Genomic DNA, 17,097 nt, shown 5'->3' on the forward strand with positions numbered 1-17,097 from the left:
ACAAAGATAGAAAGCTCCAACGACACCTCAGCTCTAAAATGCCTCTCACTCTAACAGGGTTAGAGCTCAGACTCAAGGTTCCCATGGCCCTCCTCTCCTTGGCAGCCCCAGCAGGCACTTTTTCCTTGGTCCCTCAGGGTCCTCCTCCAGAAAGGACTTAGCAGGAGAGCTACACCTGGAAAAATGCCTGCCCAGTATGAAGTCAGCTTTGCTGCTTCTGCAAACCAGGTACTTTTGTAAAACTCAGATCCTTGTTTGAAAAATGTTCTATTCTGTCATGCAACAAGAAGGACCCATCAGGCTGCATCTGTTGACCAGCGCTACATATGTAAGCATTTTCTGTGTTTTGCCAAAATGTCAGATGCCATTTAAGAGCTCAGCAGCCTGAAGACAAGGATGGGAATAGCCTCTGAATGGCCAAGAAAACATCCTGAAGTGACTTTATTGTTTCACCTAAGCTAAGAGAAATGTAAGCAGCCCTAAGCCCTTGTTAGACCTTGTGGTTTTACTGCTATCTAAACACCTGACAAGGAAGACCATCATTGCTCTCTAGATAAGCATTTGAGAACTCAAAACTGTAAGTTTTACGTTGACTACGAAACATATCTAAGCACAGTAGACCTGTGAAAAAGCAGGCAAAGCAGACCCAAGACAGTAAATTTAACGTTACGTGGAATACCTGTCTGAATAATTATTTTGAGTCAAAGCTGATTAGTCAGTTATTAGTATTTGACACACAGTTAAACAGGTAAAGACAACAAACTGTTTTGTGAAATACAGAAGTCAGCCCAAGATATCTTCCTTTGCAAGCTGTCTAGTATAAACTTACTATGCCAGAAAAAAATTAGTTTCCTTGTAAATCAGAGCCACTTATGAAAGGCTCCTGATGGAAGGCATCTGCACATGATGGAAACCCCCAGCCTCACATTGGACTTTAATGCATTCCTGTGAGGTTTACATAGGTAGATGACAAAATGAGGAATGTCCCTTCTTCCCCTTCCCTGCAAGTTTCAGTGTAGATGGGAAAAATCCTTAGTTCTGTACAGCAATGGCATTAGCTGATTGTTGCTGATCAGATTTTTAATCATGTTGTTCAGGCTCTTTTAACAGTACACAGAAGGTCTTTGTTAGGAGGACATGTGCAGCGTACAGGTATAAAGCATTCTTTGGCTAAGTGCACAAAATATTGTTAGTACTTGATGTGCAATTCAGATGACCATCATGCTTGCCCCCAGAAGACCTCAGGAGTCACTGGTGGCCAGGAATGCATCAATCAGATGGGCTGGTGGTTAGCCTCTGAGGATCCCTGAGACACAACCTCTGTGTTTCTGGGTTGCTTTCATTTACCAGGTCAGTGGACACAGATAGCTCTGATGACTCTATCAATTACCAGCTCTGGGGTTATTCTTTACTTTAGAATTTTATTTTTCAAGATGGTGTTTGAATCCTCCAGCATCTAAAAAACTTGTCTCAACAAGCCCAGTCCTTCTCTTATTTTTCTACAGATTTTCTTACAATTGCTTCAACCACAGCAACCAAGGGAACAAAAAAGGGTGCAGAAGGACCAGGCCTCTGGAGGTGGGTTGTAGTTTGCATATAGAGAGGAGTACGTTTGCTGGAACAGCAAAGAGGAGAAAGGGAAATGTATGATCAGTGTAACAATATAAAATCACATCTGATTTTTGTGTGGCATCTCACAGCAGCAGAAGCAGTGCAGTCAGGTCTTAAGGGGACTCAAGAAGAGGTACTGTGATAGACAGTTTTATGGGGATCACTATGGCAAAGACCTGCTTCCTATCTGGAATTTAGCTTTCCTGGTAAAAAGGAGCCTGGCTGCAGAGCCTAACTCTGGCCACAGTGCCAAATCAGGAATCCTCCAGAAGTTGATGTTACAGCTGGACTCCTTGCTGGAGTGTTTCTGTAATAGTCAATGATGTCTCCCTTTTTAGGTTGTTGTATTTCTGGAGCTCCAACAACCCAAATGTAAAAAGAGGAGATGATGCTACAGACGAGGTTCATGCTGAGAATTCAGCAGTACCAGTGGTCCAGTGCCTGCTGTGCTGGGGAATCGTTAATTAGGAAACTTCTCTGGGCAGTTCTCCTTCATGCCTTAGGCTAGGAATCTGCAGCTCCTCCATGGGACACAGAAGAAGTAACTCCAGAGGACACAGATAACCAGACACACCTAGGGTTGCAGTGAGATGTTGCAGTTTGATTTTGAGCAGCCCTTCCCTGACACTTCTGGGAAAGTTTCTTTGCATATGTACTGTGAGGGTGACTCAGGAGGGGAGGAGGGAGGAAAGGCAGAACGAATGTAGCTTGAGGTGGGCAGACTGGTATTCTTCCAAAGTGAATAGGGCAGTTTAGGTTTTTCTACGCGTTGGAGAGTAAGAACTGCAATAATGACATGACCAGAGAGGGCATGCATGTCCAAGGAGCTCTCTGTATGGTTTAAATGCGTGCCAAGCAGCTTGCAATTGCAATGTCTCCCACCTGAGACACTGCAGACAACCACATAAGCTTCCTAGGGCATGGACACACACAGGGACAGCTGGGCATACAGTGAGCCAGGCCCGCTGAGCAGCATTGCCTCAGCTCCTGGGAGGTGCAGGGCATGGCTGCTGTGGTGTTTGGGAACCTGTGTATCTGCATCACAGTGACTCCGCAGCCCTGCTTCTCCATCCCCACGGTGCAGGTCCTGGACCTGCCGAGTAACTGCAGAAAGCCAGGAACAGAACTTGGGCACCAACAGGGTGGTGAGAACATCTTTGTTTCTGTTATAATAGATTCTTCCCCATGGTCTCTGCATGCAGGAATGAACCTGCAGACTCCTGCTCTGTGAAGGTGTTGTGTGAGCTCCCTCTCATGCAGCATTTGTGTCCTTTTAGCCAAGTGATAGCTTCAGCCTAAGGCCAGCCCTTACTTTCCTTTAGCCAGAGCTAACTTACATAGCAATGATACTTGAAAAGAACAGCACTTCTGGCATTATTTCACCATTGCATTGTAGTGGCAGCAAACACAACATAAAATCTCTCCAGCTGTGACATGTAGTGTGGTACTGAAAAACATCTTGTTTTGAGCAGGTAGCTAGAAGGTAAAACTTGGTAAGGAATTCATCCCCAGAAAAAGAAGTTAATCATCTATTACTTTCCTTTCTATTGTTGATCAGTTATGACAAACACAGGGAGTCTGTAGGTTTAAAGGATAAGAAAAAGAGCCAATATTGTCTGGGCCAAATAGTGGTGTTTCAGTGAGCTCACAATCTACTCCATGGATTTTGGTTTATGTACCCCAAAACTGTGGATTCTCTAAAAGACACAGAAACTCTTCCATCTCTAATCAAACTCTTTCCTCCCTTTTTTTCTTGTCTTTCCTTCCCTCTTTTGTTCAAAGGATGAGAAGAATCAGGTGTTGATCACCAATGCTTGGCTGCAGATGGTGAGTAACCTTTGTTAGTAAAGAAACTCTAATTGAAAACTACTGAATGTGATTTCTTAGCAGAAAAGCAAGACTGCTATCTTATAGATTATGTATAATGCAATACAGGCATTTTGAGTCCTTTAAAATTTCTCTAGTACTCCTTTTAGAATTGAAAATTAACTTCAGGAGACTACATTAATCCTTTGGAATGACCTGTTGACCTTTTGAGCATGGAAACCAACTGCATTGTTTTGCCAGCGGATGTAGTGATCTAGTAACAAAGAGTCCAGAGTTAGAGTCTCATCATAGCTGAGAAGAGTATCTTCAAGGGGCTCAAGGCCCTCTCCATAACCAGTGATGGAGACTTATGAGCAAGCCAAACATCCAGTAAAACAGGCACCTGCACCTACCACTTATTGGAAATTTCCACCTCGGCCTGAGACTGGGAGCCAGGGCATCTGTCCCTGAACACAGAAGTGGTCACATGCAGACTACTCATAGGGGGTGGTGGGTAGTCCAGGGACCACAGATGGCCCAGGGCTGCTTTGCTGCTGGCAGCACCCAGGCAGCTCTCTGGGATATTGCCTTCCCTTATGCTTGACAAACCTCTTACATAAACATTCCTCATCCCTCTTCTGCAACCTGCTCCAGCTGAGTATTCACCTGCATGCTCACACAGAATAAGCAAAACTGACCTTCACTAAGGAAAGGGACCTCCTTTACAGGACGGAATTTCCCATCAGGTCTGCCTGGCTGCCTATGGTGAGGGATACAGTGTTTTCTTCTGCTGCATAAGCAGATCTCCCTAAGGGCCTGTTGTCAGGAAGGAAGCAGTTCTTAAAGGAAAAACCAGTGGGAGACTTGAATGATTAAACTTATTCCACTTTGATTTTCACAGCCAAACACTATCTCATATTAATATGTTCAGCTGAGCAGGCTGTTTCTTCCTCAGCTACCCGCTGGGATTTGCAGCAGAAATGCGCATTTTCATATTGCAAAAACTAACTGAGACAAACCTGTATGACTACAGGATTGTTAGGTCAGAGCCTGTAGGTGTCCTGTCCTTTGCAGAGTTGTTCCACAGATTCAGATGTTCTGCAGACATGTTTCACTGATTAAGGTTTCCCTTGCAAGCCTCCCACTGAGCTTCATTGTAAGTCAGAAGGTTCTTCCCAAAAGCTGTTCCTGCACCTTTCTTGAATTAACTGTGTTGAGGTGGAGGAGATGGGATCAGAAACAGTCCCTTGGCATGTAAAGTTCACTTGCCTACCTCTCATAGCAAGGTGGTTAGTAAAAGAGCCACCCAACCTTTCTAACAGATTAAATTATTTCCACCCGATGAGGAGACTCAGACCATGGTCCACCTACACTAACCACCTCAAAAACCACTTTACTTCAGAACCAGCAGACCTCATGGAAGTGCCTACTGCCAGCGGATCTGCCAGCCATCCAGCAAAGGTTTGGGATGCCTGGACACAAGATGAAAAGCTAAGGACTGTCTTCAGTAGTCACACTGTTATTTCCTCTATATATGCTAGCCTTTCTTAATAATTAAAACCGAGCATTAAACTATTATCATACTGAGGCTATTGCTATTGGCAAAATCTATTCCATTCCCATAATATTACAAAGACCTTAGAAGACTTTTAAAAGCTCATATAATCTGATGTATGTGTTTGTCAACAGTCCTGGGTTGATGTTTACTTGTCTTGGGATCAGTATGAATACCCAGGAGTGCAGAACTTGCGATTTCCTGCCGACCAGATTTGGGTACCAGACATTCTTCTGTATAACAGGTAAGCAAGATGTGAAATGGCTGGTAGGAGACTAGAAGTGCAGAAAATCAGCTATGCTTCACTGATACTAGGGGCCTTTTGCCCTCTATGGCTTTCCCCTTATCCTTAAAGAGTAACAAAAACAAGCAAGCATCAGTGAACACATTTTTCTAGTAGCCCATCTGATCTTCCTTGCTGTAGTTCCGCAGATGTCTTCTTTAACTTTTTCTCAGTTAACACAGAGAGGAAACTATTACAGTCTCTTCAAAATTACTGTATCTGCAGGAGAGCTACTGTCCTATATGTGTCATAGTGTTTCTGATTGAAGTAAACAAATGGATTTTCATCTCACTTCCATTATCACATATTTTATAAACCTCTCCATCGTTCTTCTACTATGAACATTCGCTAATCTGTTTTTCCTTCTATAGAGATGAATCTAGCTCTCTAGACAGCATTGCTGCAGTGTTGAATGAAGTGGAAACTCTCTCGACAGCTGTTTCCTTAATGCTTTCCAGGAGAAGGGGATTTGGGGTTTCTCTAATAATATCTTAATTCTGGACTGATTTTTTTATCTATTGCAAACCCCAGCTGTTGTTGTTCAGCTCTGCTGTCTTACTAGATTTTCCCTCTTATGTCTTTCTCTGACAGTTTTCAGGGTAATACTTTCTAATTACACAGATTAAATTTCATTTTGTTAGTTTCCAGAGTTCACCATGATCTATATTCCATTCCAAATCCTTACTACAAGATATCCAAAGGAGGCCTGGAGATGCCTAGATTGTTTAAGTGCTTTACTTTACCTCAGCTTTGCTTCTTACTGTCTCTTTATTCCTTTTCAGTCTCTAAAAATGAGGTGTACAGCTTGGTCCATATTACTGTAGTTTATAAGAACATGCTGAAATTCAGATAGATACCAGCCTGCTCTTAGGAAGAAAAATAGATTGATTTGATGCAGTTGGCCCTTCACAAATCTGTGCCAGATGTTTCACCCCATTTTCTTTGAAGTTAGGCTGATGTCTATAATTTCACCTTTAAAAGAAGTCAGAATTCTCTTTGATCTCCCCTAATTCACCATGCCCTTCCCTCTTCTCCACAAGCTCTCACAGATAATTGTTAATGCTTCAGAGGGTATTTCGGCCAGTCCTTTCAGTTCTCAAGAGTAAATTTCATCAGCTCTGCTGAGTAAAATCTCTCTTATCTACATTTCCTTAACCTGTTCATCCCCTGTTCTGCCATGGACTCCTGCCACTGTGTGAGAATGGGTTGCAAAGAGTGAGGGACACAGGGTGCAGGAAACTGCAGCTCTCTGCACCCTGTTGTTTTTTCCCTTCCTTTCCTCTCTTCCTTGTCCCCTTGTACTTATAAAACCCCTTTTTGTTGTCTTTTATGTCTTTGATAAATATCACTTGTTCTGGACTTAGGCTTTTCAGTGCCATCCCCTTTGTTTTGTACTGGGGACTGAAGACTCAAGACATGAATAAAAAGCAGACCAGAAGAGTAATGGAGGCTCTGAATTTTTAAAATCTGGTAGAAAGACAGGGTGTGCAGGATGGTGAAGTCATGCAACACAAACCTGCACATAGCCAGTACAGGCAAGGCTCTACAAGCTAGGGGATCCCTCTGTGGCTAATCTCTTTCTAAAAGACCCTCTGGAACAAGCCCCCAGACCTGCTTCTTTGAAGAATCGTGTTCTTGTCTGGCTCATTACCCTTTAATTATTTCAGAATTTTGGAATAGTAAAGAAATTCTTTATTCTTGGTCCCTCCTGCTGTTGGAGTTTCAATGAATCTCCTCCTTCAAGCTCCTAAAATAACTTCTCTCCAGTGGTTTCTTCCAATGCTGGAAGCAAACTCTTGTCCTCTCTGCATCTGAGGAGACTGCAGAGTTGTTATGTCAGGCCACCACTGCTGTTACAATGTATCTGTTACTACAGATGTCTGGGTAAGATAACAGATAAGGTGATTTAGGTGGTGAGCTGACTCATTTTGACAAGTGCCCTAGAAGAGCCTCATTGTCCCAACTGTCCAGTTTTGGGATACAGCTAATGTGGCACTTTTGCTTCTTTTCCTTCTGCCTTTTTTCTGAGACATGCAACACTCTGCTTCTCACTTCTTCGAGGACATTGCAGCATGCAAGCAGCCTGCCAAGGTGCAGGCTGAGAGTAACTACGAGGAACTGAGATACTTATCAAGGGACACTTCACCCAGATGTAGGAACTTAATTCAGCCAAAAGATTATTTTTATGTCGACAGTTACATCTTGACTTGCACATCAGCTTGCTTTTTCTTTATTTTGTTCTGTTTTGTTTATACTGTGTTTACAGTGCAGATGAAAGATTTGATGCAACTTTTCATACAAATGTGCTGGTGAACTACTCTGGATCCTGCCAATATATTCCTCCAGGTAGGGCACAGAGAGTATTTATTTACTTTTAATCAAATAATTTCAAGCAGGTTTCCTTCGTGAATGAAACAAATGGTGTTTAAAAGCCCTCTGTGGAAATTTTGCAACCTAATGTTTGCAACCTTGCAAACATTATTAGACTGTCTAATAATGGGACAGACCCACTATGAAAATTTAAGTCCAATATCAGTGGCATTTACACTTTATTAAGCAGTAAAATATTCCTCTTACCAATTTACTCAAAACATCCAGAGGCACCCCTAAGTAAGGCGGTGTGCACTATGTCATCATGTTTTATGTGCACTCCAGCTAGGTCTCTGTTGTGTGGAGAGGTGTGTGAGCAGAGGTGACCCCAAGAGCAGCACTTGCTCAGCATTGAAGCCCCGCTTGCCAGGCTGAGGCTAAAATCCAGGTGACAAGACAATCTGGGATTGGTCTCAGCCAGTGGGGCCCAAGTCTCAGTCTCTTTTAATTTCTGTTGATGATTCCCTGCCTGCGTGTTCCAGCATCCAGGACTCACCTGTGAACAGAGAGGCTATTCTGCAGTTGCTCACTGTGGTGGACAAAAAACTTCCTAAATTTTGTGTCATAGCATAGCACTGTCTCCAAGCAGGTCCACAGGGCCCAGTAGGGATCAGCAATCATTCCCTGATGGCTGCTCCCCTGTTGTTCCCTACCCATTAGACCCCTTAAATCATCCCAGAACATGAACTAGACACAACCAGAGTTAAAATCAAGGCTTGGTTACCACACAGATGATAAAGGCCATCACCAAGCAAGGTTTAGGAGACCAATGTATTTTAAAAGGGCTGTGGGCCTGAGGCATGGCCTGTCCAGGAACTCCTTTCAAAGAGCTAGTCACAGAGCAGTAAGCCCCTGGCGTGTACTCTTTGCTCCTGTCAGACCAAGCAACACTGCCTGCAATCTACTAGGGCCAGCTGGCACTGGGAAACAGGCTGGGCTGCTCCTGGTTGGCCACAGTGTCCCAGGCAACCTACCTCAAGGATGCAGTGAGAGAGATCTTCACTGGTGGAGGAAGGAACATTATTCCTCTCATGGCAGCATCTTCCACCTGCAGGACTTGTTTGGTTACCCCATGACTGTATCACACAGAATTTTTGAAGAGGAAACTTGTTCACAATCAGAGACAGATGAGGGTAAGATGAAATGCACCCTGCACATGCTTGATCATGACTGATTTCTGTCCACAGGCATTTTGAAGAGCACATGTTACATTGATGTCCGCTGGTTCCCCTTTGATGTGCAGAAGTGTGATTTGAAGTTTGGCTCCTGGACTCACAGTGGCTGGTTGATTGACCTGCAGATGCTCGAGGCTGATATTTCCAACTACATCTCAAATGGAGAATGGGATTTAGTGGGTAAATTGGCCAATGTATAAATTTTCAATAGTCTAATTTTCAAAGGTAAACCTCAAATATATAGAAATTATCAATCAATTGGACATGGAATGCAGATATTAAAAATATAGATCTGAGAAGAAGTAAAGAAAGAGGAAAAAATCACATATCAGAGACAGCCTTTCAGCAATGTTCATTGAACTGTGTCTGAAAACACTGTGTTCTGAAGCAATTGCCTGCCACTGAGTACATAAATGAAAGCTACTAGTCCTGACACATCTGAGCAGTTTGTCAGTACTAAACTTGGATGTGTCTCTTGTAGGTGCATGGAACACTACTGTCACATTTACTCAAATACATCAGCAAAAATGATTGGTGTAAAAAGTATTTCAGCAACGCTTTTACATAAAAGGATCTTTCTCACCCAGAAAAGCATCAAAATGTCTCCCAGTTCACAAAATGCACAGATTAGTATGTCTCTCTTCTATGCTTTGGAAAGTACCTGTATTTTCAAAAGAATTTATGTCCAGAACTAGTTATTCAGAGAACTAGTAAGTTATTTTGAGCTCATTTATGTAGCTGTAAGTCACAAGCAATGTTACAGCAATTGATGGAACTTAGACAACTGCAAGGAGAGGTTACGAAAAATATGTTTATCTTCTGGTCCGGATATACAGACAAGGAAATAAGTGCCCTACCCAACTGCATGCAGTATTTTTACCATGCAGGGCAGCTGAGAAATTATATTCAGTTTTATGAGAAGCCAGAAAACTCCATCATGAAATCCTCCTAAAGTCCAACTATTTTAGAGCAATCCTTCCTTTCAGTCCTCCTTTACAGTGGGTATTTTTGTCCAATAACTTTGCATATGTGATTAAGAGTTTGTGGTTTATCTGCCTTCAACCCTGACTGGGGGAGAACAAAACAGGGACTTATTTAGCTCATACAGCAAAAGCATTAAATAGCACCTCAGGCAAGCCATGGCTATATCCTTTAAAAAAACTTTTCTAAGCCTCTGCCAAAATGCACACATTGTCATATCATCTGTCATGTCCACAGAAACAAAAGAGAAGTGAGCAATTTTGGCATGAAAGATACAAGGTACTGACTTCTTCCATCTCTCCTGACATTTCCAGTGCTCTTGCAGTCCCCATCATGGAGCATGTCAGGCAATCTGCTGCAGCGGGATCACCATGGGCAACCCTGCAGTACAGCTGTATTGGACAGCTATGTCTCTTAACCTTCAGATATATAACAGACTTTGAGCTTAACTTGGCATCCTTTTTAAAAAGTAAGCCTGTCTGTTTTTCCTGACAAAAAAAGGAGCAAAAATGTATAGAGGATCACAGAATAGTAAGAAGCAGTGGCACTTGTCACCCAGAAAATCTGCTGCATGTGCTAGTGAATATCACATCAACAGTGTGTTACCATTCACAGAATGTAGGAAGGCAGAATGCACATTGTTGAGGTTGTGATGCTCAGGACTGTTTTTTTGTGGCTCAGATGAGCTTTATTAGTTAAGCTAGGTTTGAATAACTCAGAAGGCATGAAAGCAAACCCTAGAAAACACAGAAGATGGACCAAGAATAGCTGAGGTGACACACATTGGCTCGTAAACCATCACTTCTTGATCCAGGGAGGTAACTGGGAGTCCTGCCTCTCTCCTCACTGCTCTGATCATCCTGTCTGTAGGTGTCCCAGGGAAGAGGAATGAGATGTACTATGAATGCTGCAAAGAACCATACCCAGATGTGACGTACACCATCACCATGCGTCGACGCACCCTCTACTATGGCTTGAACTTACTCATTCCCTGTGTTCTCATATCTGGCTTAGCACTGCTTGTATTCCTTTTGCCAGCTGATTCTGGGGAGAAGATTTCTTTAGGTAAGTGCTAAAATATTCATTTGTTTTATAAGCATCCTATAAAATAGGAAAATAAATACCTCATGGCACTATGTTGCTCAACGAAGAAAGATTTCACTAGAAGAGAGCAATAGAAGTACTTTTTTGGTTACAGGAGCAAGGAAACAGCTTTCTGTATGGCATTCACACATCCTGTGCTACACATAATATCTTGTGGCCTTGGAGGAAGCTGAACTTGTTGCTGGCATAGGAGGCAGTGATAATATTCTGTAATGCCTGTTGTTATGTACTTTAGTACATCTCAATGCATTTCACAGCTCATTGACTCTTGACTCTCTTTTTCAGATGAAACATACTAGGAAGCAAAGAGTGGAAGAGCTGTGAACAGCAGCAGCTGGGCACTGGATTTTCACCTTAAAAATTAGCTCCCAAAACACCTAGTCATGTGTCCCCTGTGAACACAGCCATGGGAAGGGCTAAATGAGATTTACTGTTGTGTGTGTTGATAAAAATGGGAAGGGTCTCCTTCCAAGAGGAGATAGGCAAGACCTGTAAATACACCAGACTGGGCCAGCTGAGATCTTAAGAGTTAATTGTGCATGATTCTGTCTCAGGACAGAGACTTCTAAATCATATGAATTGTCCTCAGTTTTTTGGTTAAAAAAATGTATCTGAGTAGCCTGCCTTACAAAAAATAAAACACAGGCTATCAGGGGTACAATTGCTGTCTATGAAATAAAGGATGGGGATAAGGAAAAGAGCTATTTGAGCTGAAGTACAATGTTGACATAAAAATATGAGCTAATGTTAATGCATTGACCTTTTGATTTCTCAGTATCAGGATGGTTAAGTTTAGCAACAGCCTTTCCACATAGAATAAAGAGCTTCTTTTATAACAGGCTGCATGTCTTTGAGGGATGTTATATAATATGTGATAGCAAAACCTAGGCTGCTGTCTGTGCAAGTCTCTCCTAGCCCTTAACAATCATTTGGGTTTTGTGCAATGTTTCGGAAAAGCACTGTAGTTCACCAGTTTTGCAAGCTTCGTTTCACTCAGCAAAAAAGATTTCTCCATTACTTTGAGAGAAGCAAGGGTTTGTGTGTATTAGAGAAAAGGGAAAAGAGAGCAGATAGAGTTGCATCTAAAAACACTCACACTTTGTGGAAGTTCTAATCGTCATGGGTTTGCCTTAGCTGTATATCAGGACAATGCTTTATTTAACAGCAAAGACATCAGAGGAGCAGCTGCAGAGTTCATTTACCTTATTCTTCCCAAATATGTTCACTCCCTCCAGGTATCACCGTCCTTCTTTCCCTGACTGTATTCATGCTGCTCGTGGCTGAGATCATGCCTGCAACTTCTGACTCTGTCCCACTAATAGGTAAGTTGATTTTCACTGCTTTGTGCACTGTGTATGATAACTCTCAAGAGCTGTTCAAAGCCAATTTGAGGACTGACTGTTACTACAGTTTTGCATTCAGCAATGTCAGGAATGTCAACCTGGATTTCACCATGTGCATGTATGAAAAGGACCTACATGAGGTTACAGAAAGGCACTGGAAATCATAGATAAGCAGGTAACTGCAATCAGGGATTGAGAGGACATAGACTCTACATGGCAGAAAATTAATTTTTCTTCTTCTGCATCACACCACCTCCCTGCAATTACACAAATCCTTCCTGCCTTCCCTCTTCCCTCAATCTGAAGAGCAATTCGGGATACAACAGTCATAAATCAAGTATATCATTGAAGCATTTTTAATGTATACTGAAAACTACGGGGCAGATCATCATCTTGGGATTGTGAGCGAGACAGACATTGTTACAGCCTCTGTTTTTATAGGACTGCTCCTTTACCTTGATCTCATGGGGTCTTATTGCAGGGTAGACAAAATAAACCTGTCCTATTTTACAAAGTAACAAATGAACACTACCTAAAAGACCTGTGATACAAACCAAGACTAAAGTACACGTTCTGGACAGCAGAAATGAACAAAATAGTCAACAATATATCTGGACGCTGATGTAAGATGCATGTCACATTTGTATAATGAAAGCCTCAAAAAACTTATATAATGACTAGGACAAAAAAAAAAAAACATTTACTCAGACAGCTTCATGGTCTCTCTTCAAGGCTTTAAGACTAGGCCTGACTCTGAGGAAGGAGATAAGCATGCAACAGTAGGTACAATGGCACCCATAGGCAAGAGTTTCTGAAAGCCTCCAAAAAACTTACTCATCTCAGTGAAAGTCAGCAGGACTCTTAGCTTTGAGTCATACATGAGCTTCCAAAAATCTAATAAAAGCTCTTTCTGAGCATGTACCTCGGACACAATGGAGACAGACACAGTTCTAAGAGAAACTTGTGTGCAGGAAGGGGAAACAAGCCATCTTGAACCACTGTTGACATAATTTTGCTGCTTATAATACAAAACAAATCCCATTTAGAATTTGTAAAGAGGTACACTTGCCTATGGCCAGTCCACTAGCTTTAACCTGAACAGTTTCTACTAATACAGTCTTCTATCACAGAAGGTAGGATTTGTACCGAGAAAAACTATGAATAATTATGTATTTTTACGGACTTTGATGTTGCAATGACAGGCAATTTCTGCTTATCAGAGAATTCCTAAAGTTGCTGTAAATGCTATCTACTACTCTCTCATTCTCTGCAAATATTTTAATTTGTTATTGCAGATAATCATGGTGGTCAGGCATGATCTATTCTTATTAAATTTTGGATGTCTGTTCCCATCCCCATCCCCTTCCTCAACTGTCCAGAAATGTTCCCTGAGGACTTGCTGCCTGATGTACCCAGGGAGAGAGTCAGAATGACAAAGCTCTTGTTCTCTGGATTGTCCTTTTGAGAGGTGGATGCAAAGCTGTCTTTCTCCATCTCCTTGGTCTTGCAATCATCCCATTACGATTCTTGATGATCGCATGGATTTGGGCAGGTTCAGATCTCACAATTAATCCATGAGTCCTTCCTTACTATTGCTGGTTGTGTTCCTCATCCTTGAACCATCTCTAAACACAGACACATCAGAGACCTTGATGGTGCAAACTAAGGCAAAGTACACACTGCCTTGATCTTATCACTGTTCACTGTCACTGAATCATCTCCTTCTTTCAGCAGCAAGTCCATGTTTGCCTTGTTTAGCTGTTTGTGTAGTCTTTGTGTAGTGATGGAAACTCTTCCTGTTGCCTTTGATACCCACACCAGCTTCAATTAATGAGTTTTAACATTTCTGACACCAACCATAATGACCAGCAAATGCTCCCAAATTTTCATTTTGTAGCCTGTCTCTGCTTCCCCCATCTCTTCTGCACTGAAGCCCTACCATGAGTTCATAGTTTGGCCGCACTCATCTACTGGTGTGCTTACTTATTTCTTACATTTGCAGGCACTGTGCTTAAACTCTTGCACTTTTCCTGTGCTGCTTTATCTTTCAGAGCATTCCCTGGTAGGATCCCAGCTACTAGTTCCCCAAAATAACAAGTCTGTTCACCTGAAGTCCAAGGTCTATGCTTTGCTGTTCTTAGTCCTCACTCAATTAATGGTCCTGAGCTTCACTATTTCACAATAGCTCCAGCCTAGGTTGCCACTGATTATTATGTTCCCCAACAGTTCTTCATTGCTAGTGAAGCACAATGTGCACCACTCCTGGTTGTACATTATATATGTGCTGCCTTTTGAGCAGTCATCAGGGTAGATCAAGCCCCTGGTGGCAATGAGAGTTTGTGAGACAGAGGTTTCCATGAGTTGTTTTAAGAAATCCCCATGTCCACTGTCTTGGGATGGTCTATTATGCACTCCCATAACAGAATCACTCCTTTTGGCCTCTTCACTGAAGCAGATCCACAAGTTCTCCAGCAGCTCTCATCCATCCAGACAGAAGCCCTTCACACCCAAGTGGCTCCTTCATATAACTTCTTTTCCTGATGAGCTTCTGGTAGTGAGAAATGTCCCTCAACATCTCAGTTTTCCAGTAACATTATTTCTTCACAACTATGTGCAGAGTTTCAGTTGAGCCTGCATATTCCCCAGACTTAATGCATTTTTTCACTCTGATGGTGAGATCTTCTACCTTGTTTCACAATTCTTGAGGTCTTTCTTGCTCTGACTACCCAATACTATTTTTTCCACCCTTTTCTGCTACTTCTGCATTTACATATGGGTTGTTACCTCCCTTCCACAGTATTTCTAGTTTTAAATCCTGCCTTTATCTTCTTGCTCCACACCAAATTTGCAGGGAGACTGCTTATCCATTTGGCTTCTGTGCCCAAACAGCTCTTTTTCAGTAAGTGCTCAAAGCTGGACTGTGCACTTTTACATTATCTTGAGTTCTGAAAACCTTATCCTTACTCTAACAGAGTGACATAGCATGCTTTCCTCACAGTGGTCCTACAAGGTGATCTCACAGAGAATATTTTAGCTGCTAAATAGAACATGCCAGGTCATGCTCATAGTTTTTCAGTTTCTCAGTGTGATCTCTAGTTCAGTTAAAATACTCAGAATTAATACAAGGAAGAGGAGTATATTTGGAAAGCTCATTCCAGTTTTGAATAATCAGCATGGTTAGCAGCAGGTTTCAGGAATGAACAAGTCTTCTAAAGCATGTGGTTTGTGAAGAATGCAGATAATTTGATCTTGAAGTAGAAAGATCGCATGCTGATCTGCTGAAGAGTCACTGTTATTGGTCTTCATGCATTGGGGTGCAGAGATACTTTGAAAACGTGACTCCACATGCTTTAAAAATCTGCATTATATTTTTAGGACCTGAGTTTTTAGAAACAAACATGCATCCATACCTCTCTGGATCTGTCTGCACCCTCACAGCCTTTGCCATTTCAAAGCCACTAATGCCTAACATGCACATGCTGTGCTTTCTTCTTCTGACCTCGGCTTTAACTACTGATCTCTAAAAATATGGAAAAATATCACAGCTGCTGTTGGAGTGTCTTTATTGAGGTAGCAAAGGAGAACTGGTCTAATATGACACCAAGAAAAGTACTAACTTTTGTGATCTGGAACATATTTACAGAGTAATGTGGAAATCATAAGTTAGTTCCTCTCAGTTGAGGGGAACTTCAAATTAAACAAAGAAACCACCTATCAGATTAAATAATCAGAAGGATTCAGGTGGGACAAGACAGCTTTTTTGTACCTTTGCAAAATTGGTCACCCCTTCCTTGGTATGTGTTCTGCATTTTCTGTCTGTTTATAAAGCTACCCAAAGCAGAGACTCTCTTGGTCCACATATCCAATTTCCCCAGACGAGAGATTCCCATTTCTCAGCAGCCTACCAACTATCATGTTAATATATATTAAAAGAGGTCAACTTCTTTTTCTGTAAGGAGCAAGTGACAAGACTTGACCTAGGAATCAGTAGCTGGCAGCTCAGCGCCTTAGAGCACCAGAACCCTACTGCTCCTGCTGCAGGGTAGAGCTTTCATATGTTCCAGTTGGACAGGCTGTCCCCTGCTCTCACTCTGCTTTCTTGGGGCATTCACATCAGTACCTCCTTGCCCAGCAGCATTCTCACTCCCATCCTTCTCTAGCACACCCTCCCTTTTGGGGAAAATATTTATTTTCAAAGCCCAGTTTTCAACAGCACACATCTATGCAAAGAAGGGCACCAAAATATTTCAAAACTTGAATCCTGCCCTTCCACAGAGATTCCAATGGAAGGAGAAGGCCGAACCAGGGAATGATGTCTCTGATTCTGTTTAAAACATTAGTCACCCATAGCTCAGCAATTAGCTCAACCTTTTAAATAAAAAGAGTCGAAGGCCCATGACATCTACAAACACAACAGTTTGGCTAGAATCCAGCACATGTCAACTTTATGAACAAAGATTCTTTCTCTACAGTGTACTGGAAGTCCCTCCTGGCACTTAAAACCTCTAGAGTATAGCTCCTGAAAGCCTTTCAGACCATGGCTATACAGCAGCAACTGTGTCCTAAACTTACCCTTTCTACTGTAGCTTAATCATGCCTTGCGGGAAGTGTGTCTTGCTGCAGCCATGATTTTACTTACTTTTAATTTTCTTTTTAAAGTTACTTTTGCCAAGAGTCCATATAAGTAGAAAACTGGAGTTCATTACTTGAGGAAAGTTTGTACAGAAATGCAGAGAACTCCAGATGTGATACACAACTAAATTACTGGTCTGACTGTGCTAATAACTAGGTAAAATCATAAAGCCTGTATGATACAGCTCAGGTATAAGACAATTGGTTTTTTTCTCTTTTTAAAAACCTGTGTAATTA

At 42.0% G+C, this 17,097-nt stretch overlaps 1 protein-coding gene across 1 annotated transcript in view; it reads left to right on the top strand.

Annotated features, from left to right (window-relative positions):
• The window catches only part of LOC132086680 (neuronal acetylcholine receptor subunit alpha-7-like), a 57,548-nt gene that overhangs the window by 26,115 nt on the left and 14,336 nt on the right, over positions 1-17,097 (top strand). Inside the window, exons 3-8 of the mRNA XM_059492533.1 lie at positions 3,394-3,438; positions 5,107-5,216; positions 7,522-7,601; positions 8,813-8,980; positions 10,652-10,846; positions 12,121-12,207. Coding sequence (XP_059348516.1) covers positions 3,394-3,438; positions 5,107-5,216; positions 7,522-7,601; positions 8,813-8,980; positions 10,652-10,846; positions 12,121-12,207 — 685 coding nt within the window. The remainder of the gene's footprint in view (positions 1-3,393; positions 3,439-5,106; positions 5,217-7,521; positions 7,602-8,812; positions 8,981-10,651; positions 10,847-12,120; positions 12,208-17,097) is intronic.

Source organism: Ammospiza nelsoni, chromosome Z (assembly GCF_027579445.1).
Source record: "Ammospiza nelsoni isolate bAmmNel1 chromosome Z, bAmmNel1.pri, whole genome shotgun sequence".
NCBI classification, from domain to species: Eukaryota; Metazoa; Chordata; class Aves; order Passeriformes; family Passerellidae; genus Ammospiza; species Ammospiza nelsoni.